At 60.0% G+C, this 27,726-nt stretch overlaps 2 protein-coding genes across 3 annotated transcripts in view; one reads left to right on the top strand and one right to left on the bottom strand.

The window, feature by feature from the left end:
* Nucleotides 1-2,471, top strand: part of RAD54L2 (RAD54 like 2) — a 71,874-nt gene extending 69,403 nt beyond the window's left edge. Inside the window, exon 24 of the mRNA XM_076346090.1 lies at nucleotides 367-2,471. Within this exon, the coding sequence (XP_076202205.1) occupies nucleotides 367-434 (68 nt within the window). The 3' untranslated portion in view covers nucleotides 435-2,471. The remainder of the gene's footprint in view (nucleotides 1-366) is intronic.
* A 39-nt stretch (nucleotides 2,472-2,510) lies between these two features.
* On the bottom strand, nucleotides 2,511-27,726 carry LOC143164032 (semaphorin-3D-like). 2 transcript variants are annotated; one of them, XM_076346084.1, is made up of 18 exons: nucleotides 27,674-27,726; nucleotides 15,447-15,652; nucleotides 10,181-10,341; nucleotides 9,367-9,429; nucleotides 9,001-9,120; nucleotides 8,559-8,661; nucleotides 7,973-8,101; nucleotides 7,498-7,643; nucleotides 7,143-7,257; nucleotides 6,914-6,983; nucleotides 6,380-6,524; nucleotides 6,076-6,298; nucleotides 5,867-5,955; nucleotides 5,354-5,395; nucleotides 4,913-5,070; nucleotides 4,612-4,676; nucleotides 4,234-4,364; nucleotides 2,511-4,147 (listed from the first exon to the last, which is right to left on the bottom strand). In XM_076346084.1, exons 2-18 carry the CDS (start codon nucleotides 15,568-15,570, stop codon nucleotides 3,731-3,733), a joined length of 2,301 nt encoding a protein of 766 aa, XP_076202199.1. In that variant the 5' UTR covers nucleotides 15,571-15,652; nucleotides 27,674-27,726; the 3' UTR covers nucleotides 2,511-3,730. The 2 variants fall into 2 exon arrangements, with proteins under 2 accessions (XP_076202199.1, XP_076202200.1); XM_076346085.1 differs by having other exon boundaries at nucleotides 4,913-5,067.

Genomic DNA, 27,726 nt, shown 5'->3' with positions numbered 1-27,726 from the left:
CAGTGGTAGCTTGTAGGGGACCTCTTGGGCCGTGGAAGCTGCAGTTGCTGGTGTTTGCTGGGACCAGCTGGGTGTAGGAAAGGGCAGGATGTCCTGACATCCTCCATCAAAGGGGTGCTGGAAGATGGGGACCTTCCTTCCTGGGGCGGGGGGGGTGGGTGGTGCACACGTGTGTTACAAAAACATAATAAAAAATGTTACGGGGCTTTCCTAGTGTCTTTCTCTGTTTAATGGACATTGTCTGTCAAACATAACCACACCATTCATAGAAGCCTTAGATCAACAGTTTAGCTATGCAAATTATTTTAATTATTTTTTTAAAAAAACAAACATTAAAATAGTGCTTTCTTCTTTAACATATCCTAGGAGTTGAAAACCGAGGGGTTCTGAGCAAACTGCTGGACAACTTGTCTTTGGATGCACCATGGAAATAAAAATCAAACCCCCCCACAAAAGTAACAAAGCAAATTAACTGATGGTGTTCATGCAAGTTTCTCCAAAGACTTGACAGTGCTGCGTCTGTGAGTCATGCCCTCCTGTGCTCTGTGTGTCCACCTCATGCACAACCCTGTGACCCTGATTGTATGACGAGCTTGCCCAGATGTCCGTTGCATCCCTGTGAGGCTGTCAGTTTTCCGGTGGATTTGGGGAATGGACCTAGGCGCAAGGGCTTTCCTTGTCGAGAGTAGCAAGTGTTGAGACCTGCGGGCGCGTGGGGGAGGACGGAGCATGAGCAGACCCTGACCAGAGCCCTGCCGCAGCCCGGGTCCTTGCTGGTGGTGGTCAGGGTAGTGGGGTTCATCTGAGGGACCCTCCCGAGTCCTCTCTGAATGGGGCTTTTCTGTGGCTCTGTGCTGGGATGAGGTATGAAGATTCGGCTGGGGGTAGTTGGCACCGCGGCTCTGGATGCGGTACCTGTGACTGCACGCCATTTTCTCTGCTCCTTGCCTCTCCAGGAGAGCACCTGGGGCTTCCTGAGCAGGCCCTGGCACATCCCCGTGCTGCCGTCTGATGTCCTCCCGGGGTTCCCTGGCATAGCCCAAGCCCTGTGGCCGTAGGAGCTGGAGGTGGCCGGCACTCAGCTGCCATGGGCTGGCTGTTAACCTCCTGGCACCAGGGCAAGGTGCGAGGGCTCTCCCAGCTCCTGCATGGCCGTGGTGGCTTGGAGACCCCTCGCTGCCCTCCCGTGGTGCGGCTGCCCCCGGATGCAACCCACTGCAAGGGGCTGCTTCTCGCTGGCAAACATTCACGGCTCCAGGCAGCTGCAGCACGGTGTCCCTGCTCAGCAAGTGCCCGAGTGGAGCCCCAGCCGCCCTCCCTGAGCACGGCGGGGCAGCGCGGCACCTCTCTGCCCCACGTACCAGCCCTGAGAACCCCCTTAACGAGGGGCTGGGTCCCCTGGGCCCCGCCTGAGCCTCGGCTGAGAGGTGGTTGCAGAGATAGCTGTGACGCCCTGACCACAGGGCTTTCCTGGGGACTGGCAGCGACTGGGGCTGCTCCGAGGCGGCCGGAGGCACCCGCTGTCCTGCGGCGCTGCAGGAAGGATTTCCTCTGCCCCACAGAAGCCACGAGGGTGTGTGGGTTATCCAGGGGCTTTCTGAGTTGGGGGACGTCTCTGAGCCCTAAAACTCCTCTCCCGTGGGACTCCCTCTCCCCCTCATCTGCCCTCTCCAGACTTTTCTCCTCTTCAGCACGTGGTTCTGCTGCAGAGGGTCCCGTCTTGGTTTTCCTGAGCCTGGAACAGGGCCTCTCCCTGCACGGGTTAAATTTTTCTTTTGCTGCTGAATTTCTGTCTCCAAATGACCGGACAGAAGCAGCTACCAGTTGGTGGCGGGGCTGCAGGTGACACAGGACAGCCGTGCAGGACTCTCCACTGAGGTTTTTGGACATGAAGGTGGATTTCTGAGCACAGCCCAGAGGCCGGGGCAGAGCCGCAGGGGCCTCGGGTGGGCCAGCTGCCCTCCACGTCGGCACCCAGCCCTCAGCCCTTCCCTTAGGTGGGAGTTTTCCACTCCTGGGGACAGTCGGGCGAAGGCTGGCTACCGCTGTGGGACATGATGCCACGGGCACTGTGGCTGCTGTGTGCCCTGGTCTCGGTGGTCTTGTTGCCCGCCCGCCAGTGTGGCTCTTGGCATCGTGGGGGGCTGCAGGGTGGGGGCAACACAGCCCAGCCTGGCCCATGAGGATCCGCTGCATGTTTGCCCCCCAGAACGCCTGGGAGGTTGGTGGGGTAGATGCAGGTACTCACAGAAAGCAAATATTCCGGCAAGCAAAGGACAGGATTTCCACGGGGCTTCACTTAGAAATGATGTATATTTTGGCTTAATGATGTCAGCAAATGGCGGAATGCAAGAGAATTGCTGTTGGTTTGTGGATGGCTTCCAGGCCAAAAGGGACAAGTACAGCAAATACCTTCACAACTGGTGTTTCTCGCCACTCTGGGATGAATTTTGTTAATCCAGTCTTGGAAGGACCCGGGGGGGGGAGGGCTGGGGCGGGGGGCAGAGGTTAAAAGGGGAACGTAGTCTAGCTAGTTTACAGTGGGGACGATGGCTTCTTGCGACTCGAGTAGAGCAAGCGATCCCTTCGAAGGGACGACGGTGCAAGTGAGGGAGAGCAACCTCTGCTGCCTCCCGGACCACCACCACCGCCCGTGGCTGCGCTGCTGCTTTGTGGCTCCCACTTTGGTGGCACCCGTCGCGGAGCTGGAGTCTCTGGCAGATCCACGGGAGCCTGAAGGAATCCATCGCTGAGTCTCATTTTGGGTTTTCTGTTGTTTTGGGGTTCTTTTCTTTTTTTTTTCCTTTTCTTTTTTACTACCGCCTTAGTTTGTGGCCTGTCTTTTTGTGGTTGGAAAGAGGAGTATCGCTAGCAGGGTGGGTCAGTCGGTTGGCCCCACGCATGATCATGTGCTTCCCTCTTCTCTCTGTCGAACGGGATGTGCTCGCCTGATCTCCCAGAACAGAGACTTTGAACAATTTGTTGTTTATATGATGTATTTATTTTTACTTGTGTTTCATGTCATTTTTTAAAAAAATAATAAATTGTAAGTTGGTATAACTGCCTGTTGTTTCCCTCTCTTTTTTTGGTAAAATAAATGTCAAAATTTAAAAAAGCAGTGTGGTTTGAAGTGGATCCGAGCTGGGCTGGGCATGGGCATCTCTGCAAACCCCAGGTGCCCCCCGTTGCCGGAGCCCAGGCTCAGCAAGCCGCTGTGCCCCGCGGCCTCCAGCGGCATTTGGGCTCTGCTGGCACCCAAGGTGAGCACCCCACCGGGGCACTGCGCTGCTGGGCCTGCAGCGAGGAGCCTGCCGCCTCCGGAGGGGAGGGAGGCTGGGTGCACGGGTGTCCGTGGCAGGGCTGGATGCTGCCGGGTGTTAGGCAACCATTTGTGAGAGCTGGCTGTTTCCCTTCTCTGTCCTCTGTGCTTATTACTGCTGCTGCTAACGATCGTCGTTAAGGGCCAGGGGAAAACAAGGAGAATAAATATTCTGCAGGGAGTAAATAACTTTGAGTCTCAGAGAGCTGGTGCGGGCTGCGTGCCCTCATCCCGGTGTGCCCCGTGGGGCGCACGGGGGGGCAGCAGGGACTGGCAGGGTTTGAGGTAGTAACAGCGAGGCGTTTCTGCACAGGAAGCTGAGAGGTGTCTCGGAGCTGATGCCTGCGTGCGAGAAGGGCCCTGGAGAGACCGGGAAGGGAGCTGCGGGTGGTGCCGGCTCCCTCTGCCCCCTCACAGGGGCTGGGGGTGCCTCCGCACCCGGCTGTTCTTGCTGTCTGGGGACGGGTGCTGCCACTTCTGGTGCCAGGCTTTCTGCCGCTGCCTTTCCTGGTGCCGCAGGGCGTTGCAGTAGACATCCAGGCTGGTGCCCGGTGCCCCTAGGGCCCGCGGGAAGCCCTTGTAGCCCGGGTGCAGGTCAATCCGGGGCCGGGGGCTCTGGTGGGTCCCTCCCAGCTCGGCCCCCTTGCTCCGTTTGTAAGGTGGCACCTCCATGGCCTCGTGCCTGATGACGCGGAGGCTGTATCGGGTGAGGGGCCAGGAGAAGGACCGCTCCACCGCCTGGCACTCGTAGGTGCCCATGTCCTCCCTCGCCAGCTGGCGGATCAACAGCCCTTGCTCCAGCACCGAGAAGTGGCCGTTGTTCCTGACCTGGGGCAAAGGCAGAGCACTGTGGGTCAGTCCCTGGGGACCGAGCCACCCCTGTGCCTCGTCCCTGCTGCCCTGTCCCCCCGTACCTCGCTCACGCCCGTCTCCTCGCTGTGCTGCACCAGCCACCGGACAGTCGTCTGCGGGGAGCGCGCCAGGCACTCGAGAAAGGTTGAGTTCTTCTCTACCCCAAAAACCAGCTTCTCCACAGCAGTGGTCCCTGCACAGGGGACGGGACAGGGGAAGGGGTGAGTACCCTGCGTGGGAGCTGTGTGACGGGCGGGGAGGGAGAGCAGCACGGAGCATCCAGCACACGGAGGGCGGCACGGGGTCTGTGGCAGACAGCGTTGGGGCAGCTGGTGGGCACTGGTTTCCCAGCGCCATGCCGTCCGCCCTCCTGGGCACTGCTGGCCCCCAGGCAGAGCTGGCTGCCTGCACCGGGGCTCCTCGGAGGGGCTGGCGCTCACCCTCTGCAGTGTCCTGGCACTGGCTGAGCGGGTCAGACTTCAGCATGTCCTGGCAGCGGGCACGCCTGTGGGAGAGCAGAGAGGGCTGTGGGGTGGCACCCGCCCCAGGCTGTGGGACCCCTCCGTGGCAGAGCAGCCAGGAAGAAGGGGGACCAGGGAGGGCTGGGGGACCGGCCGGCAGGGTGGCAGTAGGGGTCTGGGCTGACAGGTAAAGCCTCCAGGACCGGTGGCTTGTCCTTCCCTGCTCCAAACGCCATCCCTTTGCAGGGGGACAGCAGGGCTGGCCCGGGCAGATGCTCACCTCTTCTCGGTGAGCAAGTGTGGGGCGCAGGTCTTGCTGTCCCAGGTGCAGTAGGGGTCCCTGGCCAGGCAGCAGTCAGTGCAGGTTTTGCCGTAGAGCTCGCAGCGGTACAGGGAGAGCTGGAGCAGCCCGTGGGTGCTGCTCACAAACAGCTCCTGCTGCTCGGGCAAGCAGAGTGGCGACAGTCAGTACCCATGGCTGGAGACCGGTGCTAGCTGGGGAACGGAGGTCCCTGCCCCGTGCTGGGGTGGGGGCATTGGGAGACAGGGGGAGTGGGGGGCAGAGCCTGCCACCCCCTAGGCTGCCCTGGCAGGAGCCCATTCCCTAAATGTGCAAGCCCTGAGGCCAAGGGACCCAGGCAGAGCGGCTGGGGCTGGGGCCAGCTGCTCCCTGTGCCCTGTCCCTTGGCTGCTTTAGGAAGAAGCAGGAGGGAGGACTCACCCGCTTTGGTGATAACTTCATGTCCAGGATGGGAGAAGGCACCTGGAGGGGAAGGAGATGGTGCTGCAGCCGTGTTGGTCCTGCCAGTGGGGCTGGGACCCCGGGGCGTCAGGGTGCCGGGGCCCTGGCCCTGCTCCCTGGTCCCAGCTCCTTCTGCTCCATGCAAGCAGCCTGGGCTGGCCCTGCTCGGCATGGGCAGCCCAGGGCAGCCCTGCCCGGCAGCCGTGCTTTCAAACCTGGGCTCAGCCCTCCCGTTTTAGTTTGGGCTCCAGTGTGCCTCCCCCATCTCTCCTAGGGACTGGATGGGGAGCTGGGAGATGACTTGACTGGCATCCCCCTGGCTCCCCTCCGTGCTAACAGCATTGCCTGTCGGTCAGGGCAGGTGGGAGCCACCAGGAGTGAGGCGAGGGACCTCCCTGATAGAGACCAGTGACTTGCTACAGGAGCTTGCAGGGAGGGAGTGATGGGGCGATGGGAGGCTGTGTGGTCCAGCCCTGGCCCGGACTCCCATACCTTAGTGACGCTGATCTCCTCCAGGCTGATCACCTCGGTGCCATGGCTCACCCCACCAGCCAGCCCCACCTTCAGGACTTTACCTTCATCTGTGAATGCAGAGGGAGAAGGAGCTGTCAGGGCTGGGAGCCACCCGAGCCGGCAGGACCGGTGTGCCACACAAGCTGCCGTGTGCTGACAGCATCCCCAGAGCTGGGGTGAGTTCCCACCTGTGCCGAGGAAGAGCACGTCATAGTGCCGGCTCTCCGTCTCCAGCCTGTGCACCAGCAGCCGCCGCAGCCGGTAAGGTACGTTGACCCTCACCAGGACGGGCTGGCGGCCCTGTGGGTACACGGGCTCCCACATCAGCTGGTGGGTGCGCATGAAGCTGATGACCTCATCAGGGAAGTCCTTGGTGGACTGCAGCAGGGGGTCGTACGTCTCGCTGGGACACTGTGTGGCAACACGGGGGGGCCATGTTAGGGCCAGGCCAGCCCATCCCGCTCCCCCTCACCCTGCTCCTCGGCCCCTTACCGTGCCAGGACGAGGATAGGGGACGCGGCCCTTGTATTCTACCCAGCGGTAGTCAAATCCCTCCTTGTGAGCAAAGGGGCCACTGAAGGCAGCTCTCACGGCAGCCATGGAGTAGATGCAGACAGCAGAGCCACTGAAGACACCACTGTGGGGGGAGCACAGGGCTGTCAGTGTCCCTGCTGCTCCTCGGGGGACAGGCACATGCACACCCATGCCCCTGAGCCCACATTGTCCCCTGCCAGCCCTGGAGCTGTGCATGGGGCACCCTGTCATCAGGGGGTGACAGGAATCCCTTTGGCACAGCCAGTCCAGCCTGGGGGACCGCTGGCTGTGCCGATGCCAAACCTGGTGGCTTGGCAGTTGGGCTGGTGAACGAGCAGCAGGGAAAGCAGTGAAATGGCTGGTGGCCCTTCCTCTCCCAGCTGGGTGCTGGTCCTGCCCTTCTTCCCCCCAAGGGCTCCCCGGGGGCAGCACTGGTGAGGAGCTGGGGGGGCTGGACCGCCCCACACAGGGGCTAGCCACAGCCCCACTCACCTGGAGACCGTGAAGAGGCCAAAGACGAGGGGGTTCTGGGGGTCCCGTGTGCGCAGGAGGAAAACATCCTCTGCAAAGAGAGGGGTGGAGATGAGGCACCCTGGAGCGCAGGTCCAGGGAATGCAGGCAGGCCTCCTCGATGCCGTGCCCACCTCCCTGGGGCATACTGGAAGGAGCAGCCGTGGCGGAGCAGCGTTGCTGCCAGCTGCCAAGCAGGCTGTGCACTCACCGAGCTGGTCGAAGTGGGTCTCAGTACCCTGAGGCCCGGGGATGGAGCACACCAGGCGAGCCTTGAGGAACGTGCTCCAGCGGTTGATGAGGCTGCGCTTCCCTCCGACGTCATTCTGCCGGGCACCAAGAGCCGGGCTCAGCCCAGCCTCTCTGAGCCTCCCCCACCGCCGTGCACTCCTCGGTCCCCACAGCAGGACACCCCCAGCCCTGAGCCCTCTGCTCTGTGGTAGGGGTGCGGTAACACCCTCATGTCCTGCTGTTGGCCCCTGCTTGGGATGCCCCTTGGCCCAGAGGAGGTAAAAGCCCACCTGGTGGGACACCCGGCCAAAGCATGCTGGCCTTTGGTGACTGACCTTGCAGACCCGGGCCACCCTGGCATGGATGTGCCGCCTCTCCCACTGCCCAGCTTCCATGGCCGTCTCGCGGAAGAAGATGTAGACCTTGTCATCGTGTGGGTTGTAGGTATCGGGGATGGCGTAGGCACCGACAAATGCGGGCTCTGAGGGGGGAAGGAGCAGCACAACATGGCCCTGTGCCCTGATCCGACCCTGTTGTACTGCCCTTGGAAGCCCTTGGGAGCAGTGTGAGATGCTGAGGGTATGCAGGGTGCCCCATGGAGACCCCGCTACCCAGAAGGCAGAGCCCCATTCCTGGTGCTCAGGCTGCAGAATGCATGCTGGAGCATGGGTCCCGCCAGAGGCTTTATCAGTGCTTCCCCCCGGAGAGGAGAAGGGGGCCACACCACTGAGCTCTGGACCCAGTGCTGGCCCCAGCCCTTTGCCAGCAGGCAGGAGAGCCCCCGTGCCCCACAGGTCCCCCTGCTCCTACCGTGTAGCCAGTGGTCCTGGTTCTGCTCCGTCCGGATGTAGCTCTGCTCGGCCCCATGGACCCAGGTCCGGAAGAAGGCAGCGCTGCTGCCCATGAAGTCACTGGAGGTGCCCGAATACAGCTCCCCATCTGCAGGGTCAGAGCAGGGGGGCACGGATGGGTTGGGGTGGCAGGACGCCCCCGTGTCCTTGGAGGCTTGGGGAGGGTGGAGGTGGCACAGCCTGGCTGGGAGCCTCCTCCAGACCTGTGACCCAGCATGGTTTCTAGCCCCACACCCACCTAGCCCTTCCACAGTGCCGGTACGAGGCGGGCAGGCTGGTGTCACCGCACACCCCTATGTGTGTGCCATTCGATCTACACCCCACATTTGTGATTCTGTGCAGGAACCGCGAGGTTGGGGTGAGCCGGGGCAGGACTGGGCTCTGCGGATGGCTCCTCTCACGTGCACACGCTTGGGCACCAGCCCAGGACCGCAGCCACGTGCAGCAGAGCAGGGGTGCAGGCACCGCTGCCATCACCTCCCGGCAGAGACCATTCCCAGCGCTCCCACCTTCCATCATCACCTCTGCATCCCGCTCCCTCTTACCGATGAGGAGTCCCGTGAAGGGTTCATGGGGGCTGTACGGGCACCGTCCTCGCCCTGATTCCAAGGAGTGGGTCACCAACCGCATGGAGGGAGCCCCAGGACCCTGCCAGACCCAAAAGGGAGATGTCAGCCCAGGGGGAGGCTGGAAACAAGCTGGGCATGTGGAGAAGAGTAGGAAGGAGGCCGGTGTGCTTGGCTCTGCAATGAGCAGGTCCCTCGAGGGGGCTGCCAGGACCCGATCCCATCCCCATGGGGCACCCTGGCACTGCCAAGCCGGGGCTGCTTCTCGCTATGTGCAGCAAGGCCATGCAAGCGTCAGGGACTGCGCCAGGCTGGCTGGCCACCCTCCCCAGGCTCTGGGGCTCCCTCTCCACCCCACTCGCTGGGAGGGTCTCTTGCCACCTTCCGCAATGGGGACGTGGCTGGCCAGGGTGTCCCTCACCTTCCCCCTGGCTCCCAGCTGGATGAAGGCACAGACAGGCTGGTAGGAGCCGGTCCCACAGGCGAACACGTGGCTCCTGTTGAAGGGCTGGAGGAGGCGAATGAAGTTGGCACACTCCATCTGCTCGAGGGAAGATGTTTGTTAGTGGGCTGAGCCCAGGTCTGGGCACTTGTGCCCAGCCTTGTGGCGTGTCTGCTTGGGATGCGGGAGCCCCGGCCATATCCTCCCCTGGCTGAGCTTAGCTCCGTCTGGCTCAACACCCTCATCTCAGGCAGAACCCACACTCCCTTTCGAGGTGATGTGGGTGTTTAATATCCATGGCAAACCGCAAAAGGCCGAGAGCCAGGGGCTGCCAGCCCTGCTTACCTCCACGTTCTTCCCCGCCAGCTGGCAATGCTCAACCTGCTCCCTGGAGGCTGGCCAGAAAATCTGCAACACAGAGACCCCAGCTATGCAGCCCCTGCTTCCCTTGACCTGCCTGGGTCAGCTGGCTCCCGTGGGCACCAGTGGGAACAGGCTCAGCCAAAAGCTGCTGCCAGGCTCAAGCGCACGGTGAGGACATGGGGCTGCTCTTGCCAACGGGTCTGACACCCCCTTGGGTCCTCAGGGCCCGGCCGAGCTCGGCAGGCAGCCGGCCAGATAGGCTCAGAGCGAATCTGGCGTGGGGACAGAGCCTGGGTGGGCCACGGCACGCCCAGTCAGTGGGCAGGCTCTCCTGGATCCCGGCCCGTGGGAACGCCAGGCTGCAGCGCCTTAATGGGCTTTCCTTTTGTCGGGCTTGTGCTGCGCACCCTGCCAGCAGGATGTCTTGGGATGACGTTAGCGGACTCGCTGCTGGAGTTTTAGTTCTTGCAGCAGCAGCAGGGACTAGGTGTGATAGCAGGGCTCCGGGCACTGCCCTTTCACCTCGCCCCGGGTCCACCCAGGTCTCCTCTCCTGGCCAAGCCGCCCTGTCCCTCCCCGGCGTCGACCTGTCCCCGCAGGGCTCAACACCGCCAGGGATGGGTTGACCCCCACTGATTGATACATCCTGGTGTAAATGTGTCCCCGGTGACGTTGCACCAGCCCAGCTGGGAGCACATTCATCTCCACGCCCTGGCACGGGAACGAGGAGCGGCTCCTGGGGAGGAAGGGGCCAGCCTGGCCAGGCTCATGCTCACACCCTCCTCCCAGCGCTGACCTTCTCGGGCTCTCTGCTGGGATGGTCCAGGTGGAGCAGGAAGATGTGGTTTTTTGCTCCCACCATCAGCCAGGCCCTGTCTTCATCCACCAAGAGGGCTTGGAAATCCAGCCCGTCCCCTGAGGCCAGCAACAGGCGAGAGCTGTTGGATTTCAGCAGATCTGAGGAGAACAAGGTGGGAGAAAGAGAAACCCATCCATGAGCGACACAACAAGCAGCCAGAGGCCCCGTGCTCCCCCTCTCCGGGGCAGCTCTGGCTACCCGCCCCTGCCCCAAGGGAATGCAACTTTCCTGCCACTGCCTTAGCAGACAAACACCACCCTTGGTGCCCCAAAGCTCATCATGTAGCCTCCTCCCATGAGCCTACCTGGAGGAAACAGTGAGTCACCCCTACAAAGAGGAAAACTGCCCTGACCTTGCCCTGGGCTGGGCTGGTTTGCAGGGCGCGGGGCAGGACAGCGGTCCAGCCCAAGGAGCCCATGTTGCTCAGCTTCCAGCCTGCCTTTCAGAGGAGCTCTTGGAGCCCCAAAGCCTCTGCACCCCGAAACCATGGGGAGAGGGCTGAGAACACAGGAGACTCGCTTGCCGTAACTCCCAGCACGTTTTCCCTGGGCTTCAGATCGAGAGAGTTTATATAAAAAAGATTTTGGCTATTTTCTGGGGCAAAGCTTCCCTCCAAGGAAAGGCTGTATGGAACCAGAGCTGCCACAGGCCAGCCTGGACACTCCTCTCCTCCGTCTGCCCCTGAGCCTTTTAGTCTGTGAAGTGTCTGTTGGCTGCTGGGCTTTACCCCCGGCACCGGGACGGGCAGGCGGGTGGGTGCACCAGGATGGGCAGGCGGATGGGTGCACCGGGACAGACAGACAGATGGATGGCCGGTCCCTGGCCCAAGGAGCTTGTACGGGAAGTCCCCAGCTATGTCCCAGGTGCTGCTCTGACCCTGCTTCTGCCACCCCACGTTTTGTGTCCCCCCCCGCATCCTGAGACACAGCCTAAACCCAGCATTAGACTGGCTCAGGAAAAGGGCTTTTAAGAGCACCCCTTTGGCACTGCTGGAGGGAAAGGCCACCTTGCCGAGGGGGAAAGTGTGCCATGGACCCCTCCATGGACGTGGCAGGGCAGCGGGAAAGGCTCTGCTGTTCAGGCTGTAGCTCCTCCTGTGCAGAAGCCCGGGGGCGGCTAGCATGGCCCCTCCGGCACAGTTGCGGGCGTGTGGGTGTGGGAGAGGGACAATAAGCTCTTGTATCTTGGTTAACCACTCCTGAAACAACATCCCTGGGGCCCGTATCGGTCCGTGACGTGCAGCGCCAGGTTTTGGGGCTGGCTGCCGGGGCGAGCATCTCCCAGCATGGCAGGGGCGGCTGCTACACCGGACACGGGATTGCAGCAGCTGCTGCCCTGGCGAGCGCCTGCTCCCAGGAATCAAAGCAGGGGAGACCGGCACCAAGGCGGGCCTTAGAGCTTCCAGAAATCATAACACATCCCTTTCCTTTTCAAAAGTGGTGGGATCTGGCTAGGGATAGGGTGAAGGCTGGCTACGCTGGCAAGGCTGCTCTTGGCTTTGGTGCTGTGCAGGGAAAGGTGCAAAAATAGGGCCATGGGAAGCGGAGATGGAGATGGGCTGCTGCTGGATGGGGACTGGAGGGAGGTGGAGTGTGGCTGGAAACCCAGGGTGGTCTGTAAGACCCAGGCTGAGAAATTACCCAAAATCCTGTGGATTGAAGCAGTGTGCCAGGAACAGAGGGAGGGAAGCTGTCAAGGGGAGCCGGTGCTGGCCAGCGTGGATGGGAGCATGGGCGGACGTGCGGCCCCGGGTGCAGGTGGGGTGTACGTGGGCACGGGCACGGCTCCATTCAAAGGGGACCGGCTGCCCCGGGAGGTTGCGTCTCTCTTCCTTCCACCCCATTTCCAGGGCAGAGCGGAAGCGGGGCCAGTGCCTGCGAGCTGGAAATGCCACTGACGTCCACTTGTCCCTGCGGGGGAAGGACCTGCTGGGCCACAGGCAGCAGGCAGGGGTCCCTGCCCGGATCCATGCCGGCACAGCCAGGCTCGCTCCCAGCTATCGTTTCCTTCTCCCCTTCCTCCGGGGCCAGAGCTCCAGTTGCTGTGGGGCACAAATCCCCCTCTGCAAGGAGCCGCTCCCAGCTGTGTCGGGGAGCTCCTGGCCCTCCTCCTGCTCCCATAAAAATTGTGCACAGCCCGACTCCACTCCCCACTATCCCTTGAATTCCCAAGGGGTGTCCTCTGGTGCCACGGATATGGGAGGCAGATTTCCAAGCCATTTCCCACTGGCTGAATGGGATTAACAGCTGAATTCCTGTCCCGGCCTGCAGGCCATTGTCACTGCTGGGTCCCCAGTGGGCTGCTGTGCATTGCCCACCATCCCGTGTCTGCCAAAACCCCCGGGACCTGCCGGATCCAGGGGGAAATGTCGGGAAGGGTGTTGGGGAGTCAGGTCGGGATGGGAGGGAAGGTCGAAGGTTCATCCAATACATGGGTGTAATTAAGCAGAGTGGGGCAAGTCTGGTCCCAGGGAACGTCACCCACTGGTCACTCTCTGACCTGCCCCGGCCCCGTCCGAGGACAAGGTCAGGCAGGATGATGGAGGAGCCCTCCCTGCTGCTGTGATAGTACATGGGAGGACCCAGGAAGGACTTACTGCCCTGCATTTGCACCATGAGACCTCTGGCAGCATCAATGACCATGACGGTCTTAGCCTGACTCTGTGGCGCGGTTCTGCTCCCTCACCAAGGGGACGTCGCGTGCTGTGGATCCAGACCCTGTACGCAGGAAGCTGCTGTGTACAAACCAGCCTCTTCTTTCCCCCAGTCCAGCTGTACGCACAGGGCATTTGATCCAAGCCCCCACCCTCGAGGCAGGGAACCAGGCAGTCTCTGCAGCAGCTGCGCGGGGGCTAAACCGATGGGTGAGCCCGGAGAAACATCCTCTCCTTTGTGTTCATTATCTCCCAAGGCCACGGTGTTTTTCTTTATTGTTGGGACCACTGTAACCGCCTTGTCCCATCCATCATCTCCGCCTGCCCCTTAGCCACAGCATCCTCAGTGCGGGGCGACCCTGGGCTTCCTGGGGTCACAGCCCGGCTGTGCCGGAGGGCTGTCCTCTCCCCTTCCCCCAGCCATAGACAGAGCAGACCATAGAGGAGATCCCTGAAGCCCAGGGGAAGCTTGGCGCTAAATTGGGCTCCAGCCCCTCACTGCCGTCGGCTGATAAGAGATGTGCCAGCGCAGCTTTTGGTGCCGATAACCAGAGACCCACCAGCCTCCCGCGCTCCTGAGCACTTGCTGCATGGTGATGGCTTCTGGGTCCTGCCCGGCTGAGCTGGCTGCGGATGAACGGCTGGCAGAAGACCCATTTGCCAACTCCTAGCTGTGCCTGCCCCGGATTATTTACAGTAAGAGGAGCTGGGAGGCGTGCTGTGGTTTCACTGCATAGCTGCACTGCTGTATGGCCTCAGAAAACAGAAAGGCTCAGCTCCGGGCAGTGTCAGGCCTGACCCAGCCTGACCCAGCTTACCCGGAGGCTGCCTCTTGCGCAGCCGTGATTGCCGGCGTGCTATTATAAACCTCCTCCTCGCCTCCTTGGCAAGGTGGGAGCCGCTGCTGTTATTCCTGGCCCCGTGCCCCGTGCCCCATCCTTCCTTTGCTCTCCCAGCCTTCGGTGCTGTCATTTCCTTCTTGCAAGCCTGCTTGCATCTTCTCCCCCCGCCCCCCAAGGGCTCTGCCTGCCTCCCCCATGCTGGGATCTGAGAGCAAGGCTGATCCTGTTAGACGGATGCTCAAAGGCCTCCTTTTATATTTTTTTTCTAGGGGTTTTTAAACCTAAACTTCTCAAGGCATTGTTGTCCTTGAACCTACCCCGTGCTGTCCGTGAGTCACATCCCCTGCCATTGTTTGCATTGTCCTTGAGCCCTCCTGATGCTGGGAGCTTCCTCTCCTGCCTCTGCCCAAGACTTGAGGGCTTTTGGCATGTCTGGCCCCAGCACGCTGTGGGCCTTTGAAGTCAGCAGTCCCTCTGCGCTCCTGCTGCCCCAGCAGCCCTGCTCTGCCTCCTCCATCTCCAAGGAAAGGCAGACCCTGCACCGTGTTTCCGAGCTGAGCTATCAGCGGGGACCATCTCCCCACAGGGATATCCTGCATCCCTGGGAGGTCCAGACCTCTCCAGCCATGAGCCGGGGGCATCTTCCACATTGCCAGCGGCCACTGCCTGGAGAGCAGCTTCTCAGGGTGATGGAGCAGGCCAGGAGGATGGCCCCAGACCTTTAAGCACGATGCCCATGGGAAAGCCACACTGCCACCTCACAGGTGTGAGGAAGGGCTGGTTGAGCCCTGCCAACTGCCATGTCCAGGGCAGCACCGGGGATGTGCTGAGCTGTCTGTCCTTCAAAGCAACTTGCTCTTTTTCACATAGGAGAAGCTGAAAGCAGGTAAATTGGCCAAGTCTGTGCTGCAGGTCCATGGCAGGGTGACCAGCTGCCAGGCTAGCAGTGCTCCGCTCTAATCGCTCAGGTCATTCCCCTGCAGAGACCCTTTCCCTAGAGACTCTCCCCTTTCGCACTTCCCTGCCGGAGTATGTACTGTGCTACCTGTCAGTCTGCTCCTGCTGCATCTTCAGATGACTGAGAAGAGCCCCCCCCTTTGCATCAGGCACAAGAAGAGCAAACTGTGCCTCCCCTGAAGAGCTCATAATCTAAACAGACAAGACAGATGCAGGGGGGAAGGGTGAAGTGCAGCAGGGAAATGATCTGTACAACGGATCAGCCTGTCCTCGGCAGGAAAGGAGGGGTAAGGGCAGAAGGGCTGAGCTGAGGCAGGACTGCGCTGGTAGGAGGCAGAGGAAGGGGCCAGCAGCACTGCCTGGGGCTCAGTGTCCCCATTGCACTGTGAGCGTGAAGACCTGGGGCTACCCAGGTCAGCTCCAGCCCAGGACACACCGCAAGATGCCCAGAGTCTGAGCAGAAGGAGACATCCCTGCTAGTCCCGGCATTGCGCTAAACCAGGGCAGGGTGTTCCCTGCTCAGCCCTCTGCCAGCAGCACCGGTACAGCATCCTCAGGGGCTGTGCTCAAGGCTGCAGCCACAAAATATCCCGAGGGCCCAACGTCTGGAGATGCTGCAGCCACAACGGCGGGGCTACTGCCTGCCTCCTGCGAGCCCTGGCCACCCCCTTCGCTCCCTGCCTGCAGGACACTCCCAGCCCTCCCAACACGGTGCAGGCCATAAGGAGATCCACCTGGGCTGCCCCCTTACCTTTGTAGGCGAGGCGAAGGCGTGGGGCATGCTGCTTCCATGCCTTGTTGCTGCCCGGCTGCTGCAGGAGGAGGCAGAGGAGGAGCGCGGCAAGGGGCAGCCTGTGGCCAGGGGCAGCTTGCATCCTGGTGCTCTGCGGCTGGGGAGGGGACAGCTCGCCCTCACAGCACCATGGTCCAGCGCCGAGATGCCGCCTCCGCCGCCAGCTGCAAGCAGAGAAGGGGGAAGGCTGCACCACGGTGGGCTTTGTGTGGGTCGGGACCCCCGTCCCACCGGCCCCTGGCTGAGGAGGGTGCTCGAGGAACTGCAAGTGACAGCTCGGCAGGTCAGCTCATCCTGCAGAAGACGTCAGGCCAGCTGCCTGGTGGAGAGGAGCCACCAAGAGCAAGTGTCCAGCCCCCCGCACACCCACAGCACTGCAAAATGAGCCGGGGCTGCTGTGCAGCCTGCTGTGGGGGGAGGTCACAGCCACGGCGAGCTCGGCACGCCTGGCCGGGGCGGCGAGGCACAGGCTGGGGACCCTGCAGTGCCCGCCACAAACGCCTTGTCAGCGTTTATCTGAGCAGAGCACCTGCAGGCTGCCAGGGGGCCGGGGTCCACCCCCTCCCTAGGGAGCACGGGCTCAGGGGGAGACAAGGCTTGTGTTGAAGAGCTCATGCAGCCCGAACCAGGGAGGGAAAGCGGGGGCCCAAGGAGGCGGGTGTCCCGCTGGCTGGGCTGTCCTCGCAGCCTCAGCAGTCATTGATAGTTCTGGTGGGGTGAGGAGGGTGTCTGAACATCTCCACTGCTGTGAGCCGTGCCTGTCCCAGCTGGGACACCCCGCACCCTCCACCTCCAGGAGCTGGCGGAGCAGCTGGTGCTCACGCGGCCAGTTTGGGTACTGGGAAACGCGGCTGTGGCTGGGAGACCCGCTCACCGGCTGCCCCTTCTGCAACCCAGGAGCTCCAACACATTTCACGTCCAGGGACTTCAGAAGACCAGCTATTACAGCCTACCTAGGGGAGGTGTGCGGTGCCGTGCGGTGCCAGTGTGCCCACGGCATGCGTTACTCAGGAGCGCTTGGGTTTGAATATCCCAGAGGTGGCTAACATGGGGGGGAAAGGCAGGTGGTGCTTTGGGAGTGGTACACCCTCCAACAGGCTCTTGGAGCTTGAGCATCCTCTGCTAAATATCTGCTCAGACCCCCCAGTGCTTGGCCAGACCTTAGTGAGGGAGCACTAATACTCGTTTTATCTCAGCTTGGGGTTAAATCTCCCTTTTACTGAAGGGGGAATTAATGTTTTGGAGTGCTGTCCATAAATGCCACTTTTGTGATCCCTTCAGCATCAGCTGCAGCTGCCTGTGTACGTGATACATCGCTCTGGCCGGTAGCTCTGCAAGTTGTCTGGTCACTGCAGACCTCTCCAAGGCCACCAGCATCCGTTGGCTCTGGGATGCTGCAGGCTGGAAGGACTCTTTTACATTTACACCCCCTCAGAGGCGTACAGGGTTTCACAGCCTCATCCACCAGCTCCCACACCTCCCACGGGGAGCGGGGCTGGCCTGGCAGCTCTCAGCAATTAAGTCAGGCAATTTAGATGCTTTTTCCTGCTTATAAATGTCCCGGTCCCTAAATGGCAGCTCTGACTAACTCCCCCTCTTGCTGCTTATTAAGTTCTTCCAGTCCCATGGCTGAAAGATTTAAAATGAGCTTTTTGGCTCATTCCTGGCCACAGGCTCTTGGCACAAGGAGCAGGGGATTTCTGCTGTCCTGGTGAAGGGCTGTGTAGGAGGGATGGTGCAGCCAAGCCTTTCCAACTGCCTTGGTCTCTGCCTTCCACAAGAAGGAGCACTCGGCTCTGCGTTGGGAGGAGGTTTCTTCCCCATGCTCAGCTGTCTGCAGCAGAGTCTCCCAGACCCGTCCTGCTGAGTCGTGGCCATGCCCTGAGCGAGCACTGCTATCCCAGGGGTCATCGCAGGGACGTGTCTGGGATTTGACAGAGAATTTTTTTTTTGCCAACGTGCATTCGGTTGCTGGAGGACTCGGGAAAATGCTGGCCTCTAATTGCAGCTTTCTATAAATGGAGCAGGGCCTGTACTAGGCTTAGGTTTGGGCTAAGCCGGCCCTGGGAGGAACCTTTCATGACCCGGAGCTCCAGGGGATGCCAGGGTGGGTTGGGATTCTGCGGATGGCAGGCAGGGCACCGCTCCTGCCTCCAGGACATGCTCCTGCATGACCACGGGGCGAACTTTAGGGAACAGCGGGGATGCTTCGCATGCCTGCAGCAGGGGCCGGGGCGGTGGGGCAGGCGTGCACGCTCCCATGTACAGCTTGGTTGTACCAGCACTTCATCTCCTCGCCCTGGGGATGCCAAAGGCAGGTTTGACGGTGGCAGGAGCGGCAGCCACACGCAGGAGGAACCCAGAGCCCTGGCAGATCTGGGTGCAGGGTCAGAAAAAGTGGGGATCTTGCTGGAGGTGCTCAAAGTGGGCAAGGAAAGGAAAAATTATCGGAGGATAACTTCCAATAAGAAAGGCTTCCCCTGTATATCATGCTTTCACCAAGCCTTCGGGGCTCCCTGCCGTCATGCCCAGGCAGCGGTGAGGGACTTGGCATGTCCATCCCCTGATGCACAGCTGAAATCCCAGCAGCAGCTCCTGAGCTGGCTGTGCCTGCAGCCCCTGGCACAGGGGCATCCCTCGCTGTGCCAGTCAGAGCGGGGACACTGTGGGGAACACGTGGCAGGGTCACGTCCCCTGCCTGTAAACCTCTGCCCAGATCTGCCTGGAGGTGAAGAGCTCGGCAGAGGCAGAGTTTACACTGAGAGGGGGAGCGCGGGTGTCTAGTAGATGGAAACAAGCTGCGGATGATGAATCCAGGGTTAAATTAAACACTCCCGACAGTTTTAAATAATCAACTGTCCAGAGCTGCAACTACTTCTATCTCAGTTTGGAGAGGGAAGTGCTGATGAGGGCAGGCTGCTGGGCGAGGGGACGTCTGGGGGTTAAGATTTCATACTCCGGGCACCACGGGCCCTGAGGGGGAGGACGCGTGTGATTGCAGCCCTGTTTCGGGGGGCTGGCAGTCACCAGGAGTGCCTTGGTGTAGGTGGCACGGGTGGTGACACCGCGGCGCTGGGCTGACTTTGCGCCAGCAGTCCACCAGATGCCCTGGTCCCAGCGGTTACCTTGTGCCCTCCCCTCCCTCCCCTTCCACCAGTGACCTGCAGAAGTCCAACAGGTTTAAGGCTCTGGGCTGTCATCTAGAGTCACCGGTTCATGGCATGGTGCTGAATTTTTCCTTTGGAGACAAAGTGCCCTGGAAGGTCTTGCCGGAGACTGAGCAGCACAGGGAAAAGACAAATCCCTCCTGTTTGAGACATGCGGGTATGGGAGGGAATTGTTTATCTGTGAAAGCACCAGTTTCCTCCTGACTACGCCTATTTGCTGCGATGCCGCGAATAGTGTAAAACAGCCCAAATTTCAGAGGGGGGAGGGCCCTGGCAGTGGATTTATCAGGCTATGGATTATCTCCCGAGAGGGAACAGCCTGCTGAACTCGAGCTCTTCGGTGATCCTGCGGCACTAACAGCACCCCCCCGTGCTGCCTCCCTGCCCAGCGCAGCCCGCCATGTGCCCCACCACTTTCACAGGCCCCGATTGTGTCCCAGCTAATCCCCCCACGCCATTTGCAGCCTAGTGCCTTCTTCAGTTACACTGCGGGGCTGGCCGGGCCACGGGCAGGAGGTGAAATGCTGGCCCCCAGCAGCTGGGGGACGTCAAGGGAGAGGAACCGGGGGGAGGAGAGGAGCTGCACCCCGTGTCAGCATTCAGCCGCAGTGACCCTCCCCGCAGGGGGACGGAAACGGTGTGCTAGAGCTCGCTGTGGGAGGGGAGAGCCTCAGGGAGCTGAGACCCCCCCGCCATGGGCTGGCACTGCCGGAGGCTCCCGAGCAGCCAAACCCTGGCTCCCAGACCCGAGCCTCATGCTCTGGAGACTGTCCTGCCTCCCCGCACAGAAGCCCCGGGTGCAGGTGGTCTCCTCTGTGCCTGGGAGGGCAGGTACTGCTCTGCCACTTTTGGGAGCCGGGAGAAAGGAGTCTTGCCCTGGGAAAGAAACTGAGGAGCAAAGCCGAGCAACTAGCAAGGACTTCAGGCAGACAGGGCAGCCGTGCCCTGCCATCAGGGAGTCTCCCCCTCTCCCACGGCTCAGCCCATGTGCCCGTCCCTGCACACACATCCGCACGTTGGTTGTGTGCACGCCATGTGCACAGCTGGAGCTGTTGGTCGTGTGCCTTGGCATGCACCTCTGCCCATGGCTGTCCCTATTCCTAAAGCGCTGCCTGCCCCCCTGCCTGCCCACACAGGCACAGAAACCCTGCCTGCTCAGCCCAGGGCTTTGGTTGTTCCCCTCCATCCCGCGCAGGATGATGGATGCCCCAGCAGCTGCAGGGAGAGGCAGCTGTCGTCCTTCTTCAACCAAGAGGACAAAGCCACTGGGATGGGCCCTCGGCTCCCTCCCTGCCTTCCCCCAGAGCCAGGGCAGGACCAACGCCGGGAAAGCCTGCGGTGCTGACCTGCTTGTGGGATGAGGACGGAGGCACGGGATGCTCCTGCAGCATGACCCAAGTTGGGACCACAAAAGCCAGCGCCAGAGCTCAAGTGGCACCAGGGTGTCATGGTGTGCCCTGCGAAATGGCAGGGTTTCAATGAACCCCTCAGTAACACGGGTCATACATGCCCACGCAGAGCCCCAAAGATCGAGGGGGAACAGATTTAGGAGGGTTTGAAAGGAGGAATTGTTCAATAGCAGAGCAAGGCTGAGGTTGCTCAAGCTTCGTCCGCGTTTCTCTGCCACCGCACGGCAAGGCTGGCCAGCGGGCTCCCTTCCATCCGGGACATCTCCCGACAGCCTCCTACGTTCCCACCTCCTGAGATTAAAGCTCACGATCACAATTAGCTGCAGATCACCCTTCCTTGCCAACCACCACTGCCAAAGCATGCCAAGCGCCGCAAGCAGGGAGGATGAGTTCCAGCTGCTGCTGGCACGCTGCGGCCCTTCAGCACATCACCCCTGCCAGGCGGGAGGGCTCCACGCTGACGGGTACCTGCTGATAACAGCCATGGGGCAGGGACAGCTCTGTGGTCTGGGTGCCATCAGGCAGACTTCAGTGCCTGTGGTGACACTTCAGAGCGTGAACGCTTTGTTCCCTTTTTTACTTCTTACGTGTGCTGCTGTGCAAACATTCCTGGTCCCTGAGACCTGGCATGTCACGTTAAGCGCACGCCAGCTGCGCCGCCGCACAAACACAGGCGTTAGCCTCTGCAGCTGGTTTTTCTCCTCCCCTGTCGCATGGACAATGCGGTGTCCATCCCGGGCTGTGAACCCGCCCGTCAGCGCTGCCCCAGACCCCGGCAGAGCCCAGCTGTCTCTGCCCTTCTCTGCAGAGAGGAGTTTTCTCTCTGCTTGGGGCCTTGGTGGGTGGGAGCCAGGCTCAGCTCCTTATCTTTAGCGGCGGGTAAACCTTTATGTTTGGAAGAGCAAACACAGCATCTCCGCTAACGGTGTTTGTCTCCCTGAAGTTTCAGTAGCTTAAGGCACGCTCCAGTTGGGACCACATCTTTTGAAAGCAAATGGGGAATTACAAAGCCCAAGGCTGGCTGGGATATTAATAACTGTTTATGAAGGGATGAGCTGGCTGCACTTAACATCCTGCTAATCCCTGGCTCAGCCCCTACCTTTCCCTCGCTACTGAGAGGGAGAGGTGAAGCCTGCCCTGGCTCGGCTCTCGACCGTTGGGCTGGGAAGGTGGCCCAGCAGCGGGGCTTGTCTCACTGCATGGAGATGGGCACGGTGATGGGCTGGATTGGCCCGTGTCTTCAGGCAGCCGGTCCCACAGGGCTTTTTGGTGTTCCTGAACATGCTGCTTGAGCCAGGCAGTGCCAGTTGAGTAACCTCCACCGTTTCTGCCTCTAATTCACCCCGAGGACATCCAGCACCAGGGAGGTAGCAAGTCCAATATGCAGAGAAAGCCAGATGGAGACGCAGCGCAATTGCACCTTGCAAGTCTCCTCTCACCTAAAATGCTGCCAGAGTACAGGCAGCTTCCAGTGCCGCCGGACTGCTGAGTCTGGGCAAATACACCTCGGGGAAAACCTAGGCAGGCAGGGGCTCCTTGGGACTCTGTGCACCCTCCGGCTCTCTCCTTGCCATACCAGTGCCACATTTCCCCACCTCTGTTCACGGCTTTCGTGCCTGTATCCCCAGCACAGAGCAGTGCCAAGCTCCTGCTGTCAAGCCCCAGTGCTCCCAGAGCGGGCAAACCACACCAGGACGCCAGCTGGCAGCGGCGCAGAGGCAAATTCGGAGGAAGAAGGCTGGGCTCCTCCCCAGACAAAAGCGGAGGGTCAGGGAGGTGGGACAAGCACAGAGCAATTGTGTCTCACGCTGGGCAGCAGCCGTACAGCTCATCTCAGCCCAGCCAGGATTGACTTGGCATCTTAAACTCCAGATTAACTTGGTGTATTAAACTCTGGATTGACTTGGCGTATTAAACTCCCAACCTGCCTCCTAATGCAATTGAGAAGCTTAAAATTCTTTCACGTTTGGGAAGGGGCTTGCCACCCTCTGGTGTTGTGTTAGAGAAAAAGTACCCAAATAAGGTAGCGAAGAGGCTCTGTGCTGCCCGCTCCGCGGCCAGGCCAGCTCCCCAAAGCCTCGGGAGTCCCCAGAGCCAGGGCCGCATTCCTCAGAGCCATTCACACCACGATGCTGCCCGCCGGCTGAAACCCGCTCTTGTCACCTGTCCGCCACGTGGCCTGACATTCAATACAGCCCTCAGGAGGCTCGGGGAGCTCTGCCCTGCTCAGGACCCGTTCTCTGGGATCCAGACTTTCCAGGCTGGGCCTGGGTGAATCGCGCATGTGCTAAAACCTGGCAGGGGCTCCAAGGCCAGGAGTCAGCATGGACTCTAGCCAGGGACAGGTTTGCTAGTGCTTTTTGCCCTAGGCTGGCTGAAAAGCCTCTGCTGGGGAGAGGGGCTGGGTGACACCCAGGGTTTTCATGCAGAGCTTGCCAGCTCTGGGTCACCAGCTTGAACCTGGGCAGGCTCAGCCATCACCCAGTGTCACGGGCTGCTGGTCCTTCGGCGGCCCCTGGAAGAGAAGTGCTGGGCTTGGTCAGGGTCCTGGTGGGCACGTACCAACAACCTAGGGGGCCTCTCTAAAGTACCCCAGCAGAGAGCCAAGGGCTGGAGACAGCTCCATCCCCAGGGGTGTCTCATGAAAGAACCAGCCCTGGGGAGCACAGAAGCATCCCTGCTCCCTGGACAGGCAGGCTGCAGTCTTTTCCAGCACTCCCAAGCCAGAACCTATTGCTACCTTAAGCTGCCAAGGCATTTTGCAGCAAACCCGCACAATCTGGAACATGCGTTTTCTTCATTCACAGTGGGATTTTTGCTTCCCACCTCCAGACCTATCGGGCAGGAATGCCCAGCACCTCTGAGAGAGCTGTTGGCTTCGCCACATTTCCCCAGCTATAATCCCAGGGCCATTCCAGGCAGGAGCTGGATGTGAAGCACCTGCTCCACTGCTCAGTGACCCGGCTCATCTGCTCTGCCATTGCCAGCCAGCGACACAGCTGCCGGTCGCGCTCCCAGGGCCTCTCGCTGTCCCAGCCGGGGCCGCCCGCCTCCCCTGACACTTGAAAGCTCTCCAGTGTTTTCTTTTCATCAACAGGAGCCCTGCTCTTTGCTCTCCCCGGCCTGCTGCGCTAATTGGAACAGGCTGGGCAGGCGTGGGGGGCTTTGCCGGAGAAAGTATTTTAATGAGGATGGAGGGTGCCTGCACCGTTATCTGCTGCTTCTCAGAGCCTCTTGGCTGGGCTCCTCGGTAATTACAGCCTGGATTGCCGGGTAAACTCTCTGGCTTGCAAGCCTTGGACCCCTGCAGAGCACCACGCTCCGGCAGCCTCCTCAGCAGGCTGCCATTTGCTCCGGCATGCTGCTCGGGGTGCCAGGGGACACATCTTTGCCTGGCGGTGAGCTCCCGAGTGGCTGAGCAACCTCGCGCTCCCCACTCCAGCAGCTCTGCTGTGGCAGAGGGAGCCGTCTGGAGCAAGGCTGCAGCCTCTGTGCAGGGTATTTCCTAGGATCAGCGACCAGCAGAGACACTGCGGGTGGACGCCAGGCCATTCACCCCAGCTGGCTGCTCATTCATTCTTCCCCAGGAGACACCGGGTCAGCTCCAGGCTGAGCTGAAGATGAAGGCACATCTGTCAGGGGTTGGGGCAGGTCAGTCGCTGGTTGGCCGCCGTAGCTTTTGTGCGAGGGGAACCAAAGCAACTGCTGGCAGCAGCAGGCTCTAAGGCAGACAGCTTCCCTCGTTGCAATCATTTAGCTGGCTAACCAAAACGGAGATAACCCAACCCAGCGGACGGTCGCAAGTGGAGGTACCGCCTCACAGCACGGCTCCCTGTGCCAGTATCCCCAGCTGGCCAGCGCAGCCCAGAAGCAACCACCACCGTGTACCACGCCCAAGGCACTGCTCCCAGGACGCATCCTTCCTGGCCAACCCCTATTTCATGTGAAGGCCTCTCAGTCCTCCATATACTCATCTGCGCAGCGTCCCGCTGTGGAAGGCTACCGTGGTTGTCATTATTCCAGTGTGGAGCTGAGGCACAGGTGGACTAAAAGTGACCTGCCCGTGGCTAAACGGGAACCGTAGCAGGGCAGGGATTGACCCCAAGTGTCCCATCTTCCTCCAAACAGCAGATCATCCTCCTACACCACAGACCAGCTCAGCACTAAGCCTGACTCTACCACCACCCATGCATGAGCGAGCGTGTAGCTCCAGCATATGGTGGCAGAGCTGTCACCACCCGCCTGCGTGGGAGCACGCACCGTGGGAAGACCAGCTCTTCTCTCGGTGGACAACGGACAGATTGAAACCAAAAGCCTTTTTTTTTTTTTTCTCCACACTACAAATTGCTCAGGCCAAATTAGCTGACATCAGTGGTCTCCTCCTGGAAAACGGGGAAATAAACCTGAGCTCGACGGTGGGAGAAGCAGAGTAGTTCCTGCGCACAATAAATGGCAGCCCGCCAGCACACGAGACAAGAACAATAACCCCACATGGCTTGTGAACGGCATTGTTTTGGGGAAACCGTATCCTGGGCAGGCTCCCAAGTCAACGGGGGGTGACGTTCACAACAATTGCCCTCCGTGCCATGCCATCCCGCTGGTGGACCTGGGTTGTGCCGGCCCGGAGCGCGCACGTGGCGTGCCTGCAGGCACAGCGGTGCCGGGGGTGGATCGGGGGGTACGTGGGGTCGCTGAGCGTGGGGATGGCAGAGCCCAAATATCCTACGGTGCCCACATCGGGGAATAATAAAAGCTTATCTCTGCCGGGAATACGGAGTGCTCCCTCCCGGGTACCACGAAATCACTGCCATTCCTTGACAACTAGCTACAAGTAGATGCTGGATTTTTATGGCTGCCATTTGGGATAATCTGGTCTATAGGGAGGCAGAATGACTGGGTCCCCTGTGCTGTGAGCCCAGCTCTGCAACCTCACGCTGGTCATTTTGCCACTCTGTGCTTCAGTTTCCCCAGGCTAAAAGAGTCGGAGAAGGTACAGCCAGCTCCTGTGAGCAGGGCAGAAATGAGAAGTAGGTGGGGAGGCGATGGGTGGCTCACAGGGACCAGAGAGGATCAAAGCTGGAGACCCGGTCCAGAACAGGTAACGCTGTTTTCGCCCTCTTTCCTGCTGTAGCCTGTCCTCTGCAGGAGCTCCTTGCCACCCCAAGCAGGGCGGAGTGGGGTCTCCTGAGCAGACCTCCTCCCAGAGGAGGGCTCCTCGAAGAGGGGGGGTGAGGCCAAGTATGTCCCCCCATTCCCTGGCCGAAAGCCATTCCCAGCTGCCCCCAAGACCAGGGGGTTATTCAGTTGACTGATCTCTGTGTCGTTGCTTTCAACGCCAGGTTTGTAACTGCGAGCAAGTGCCTGTAAAGACCTAATTGCCCCGTGCTCTCGAAGTCGCCTCTCACTGTAAGCCCAGCTGGAGTGGGGATAGACCAAACTTGGAGGAAAAGGCAGCTCCGAGAGTCTGGGAGCCAAGGTTTACAATAAATCTTCATCCTTGCTGTAAACAGCCCCTGAGAGGGTGTCACAGGAGCTCAGGAGAGAATGAGGCAGCCAGAAACCCTCACCAGCGATAACATCTGCCAGCCCTGCTGGCTGAAGTGTTTGGTTTGGCAAAGAGCATCATTAGCAGCGAGTCCTGCCAAGGACCCCAGGCTTGGCTCCCGCTCCCTCTGCTTGAGCTCGGCGCTGCTTGGCAGCCTCGTGGCCTGGCCTGGACTCTTATCTAGCAAGCCGAGATGGCTCAGACCGTGGCAACCCCTCTCTGGCCTCCACACACAAGCGCATTGGTATTTGGGAGAATGACTTACATCCTTGGGGGTTTCCTGCTTAAATCTCAACCTAAGGAACTGGAGCAAACGGTCCCCGTCTTGCATTCTTTTGGAATTCGGTGAGATTAGATTAGGGATGAATTCCTCCCATATTTCTTATAGAGCTGATATCTCTGCCCTGGCTTTCCAATTGACTTCCCCATCCCCGGTTCATAAATCACAAAGGTGTCTGTGTCTGTCGTTTTCAATACCGTTAACTCTGCGGGAGAAGTCTATACGTTACAGCAACCCATCGTGTCAAGCCAGTGACCCATCGGGGCTGCCAAACCCTCCCTTTGAAGGCTGTGCGAGGACCAGCCGGCGGAAAGCTGGGACACGCTCCACTTGGCAAAGAGAAAGCTCCCCATGGCTTGTGCGCGGGTCGCGTGGCCAGCATGTGTGCGGGATAACTGCAATTCTGTGACCAAATCTCCCAGAGCAATTTCCCCCTTCCCTTGGGCAGGAGGCTACATCCAAAAAATGCTGGTTTCCAGCTTAGCAGAAATTTCATGCCTGTGCTCAGCAGCCAGACTAATGCAGTGATTCCTTATGGGCAATAAACTGCTTAACTAAACACAGCCACGGCAGCAAGTTGAGGCTTGGGGCTTACCGAAGCCCACCTAACCCTGCCTGTTAGGTGCCTCCTCATGATTTCTGGTGGACAGTGCATCCCTCGGCCAGGCTGCCCGGCTGCCGTGTAGGGCTGCCGCACACTTTCAGGAGCTATAATTCACGCCAGATGTGGTCTTATTTCAAGGATAGGAAGAAATAACCCTATTTGTCTTAATTTAAGTTCGTCAAGTGCTTTGTTATTTTTTTTTTAGACATAAACAAACATTTAGTCTTCTCCCTTCCACCCTCACCCTGAGTTTCACAACCCCACTGCACTGAAACATCCACCCATCGCTTTCAAGACGCTGCGTAAGGCTCCCGACTCCCAGCCATCCATCCCCAGGCTCTGCAATGCTTCCAAGTAGAAGGATCATTAGTTAAAGGACTCCTTTGGAGAGCACCCGGCATTTCTCAGGCTCTGTTTCTTTTCTGCCTGCTATATTGTATGTGCCGAGGTTCCTGAGAGCTGAGGCATTGCAGAGCGGGAGGTTGAAGAAGTACCATTTCCCTGTCCTGACGGATTTGATGATTGTCTGAGCTGGGGACAATTCCCCCACAGACTGGGGAGGCTGTTTTTTCTCCTCGGACCAAGGCTGTCACAACTGCGTGGAGGCAAATGACTGATTTTTATTCGGGGAGGTGGGGGAAATCCGACAAAGCTGCCTCTGACCAGTGGAAAAGTCCCCGGCACGGACTAGGTGTTTAGTGACAATATCTGCCCGATACGGGATTTCGCGTTGTTAAAACTTAGCAGCAAAGCAGAGCATCGACGTCAAGGAGCCCCAGAAAAAACAGCTCTGGAGACAGAGAGCTTTACCATAGCAATAAAACCTCCTGGAATCCAAGTTAAGGCATTAATAGATATAACCGTAAAAGATTATTACCGCAAACTTTTCGTGGTGTACTATGGCAAACTGAGCGGCAGAATAAGCCCTGCTCTCTCTACAGGAGCTGGGAAAAGACAAGTCACCCCTAAGTTACTCTGCACATAGATATCAAACGCAACGAAGCAGACTGTAAAAAGCAGACAAGTTTACAGCGGGTCAGACCTGGTTCAGCCCGGGCTGAGCGGCTCCCGCTGGGAACGCTAACCCCAGCCGGCTCTCCCGGGGAGAGCAACGAGGCAGCCTAGTCCAGCCTGGGCCGCCAAGCTTATTAACAATTAAAACCCCCTCTCGGCTACTCACCAGCCAAGGAGCCCGCGGGATCTCAGCGGTGACGAGCCCACCCTGCTGCCAGC

This window comes from Aptenodytes patagonicus, chromosome 8 (genome assembly GCF_965638725.1).
Source record: "Aptenodytes patagonicus chromosome 8, bAptPat1.pri.cur, whole genome shotgun sequence".
Taxonomy (NCBI): Eukaryota; Metazoa; Chordata; class Aves; order Sphenisciformes; family Spheniscidae; genus Aptenodytes; species Aptenodytes patagonicus.
Note: the sequence above shows the minus strand (reverse complement) of the source record. Positions and strands in the feature narration are given on the sequence as shown.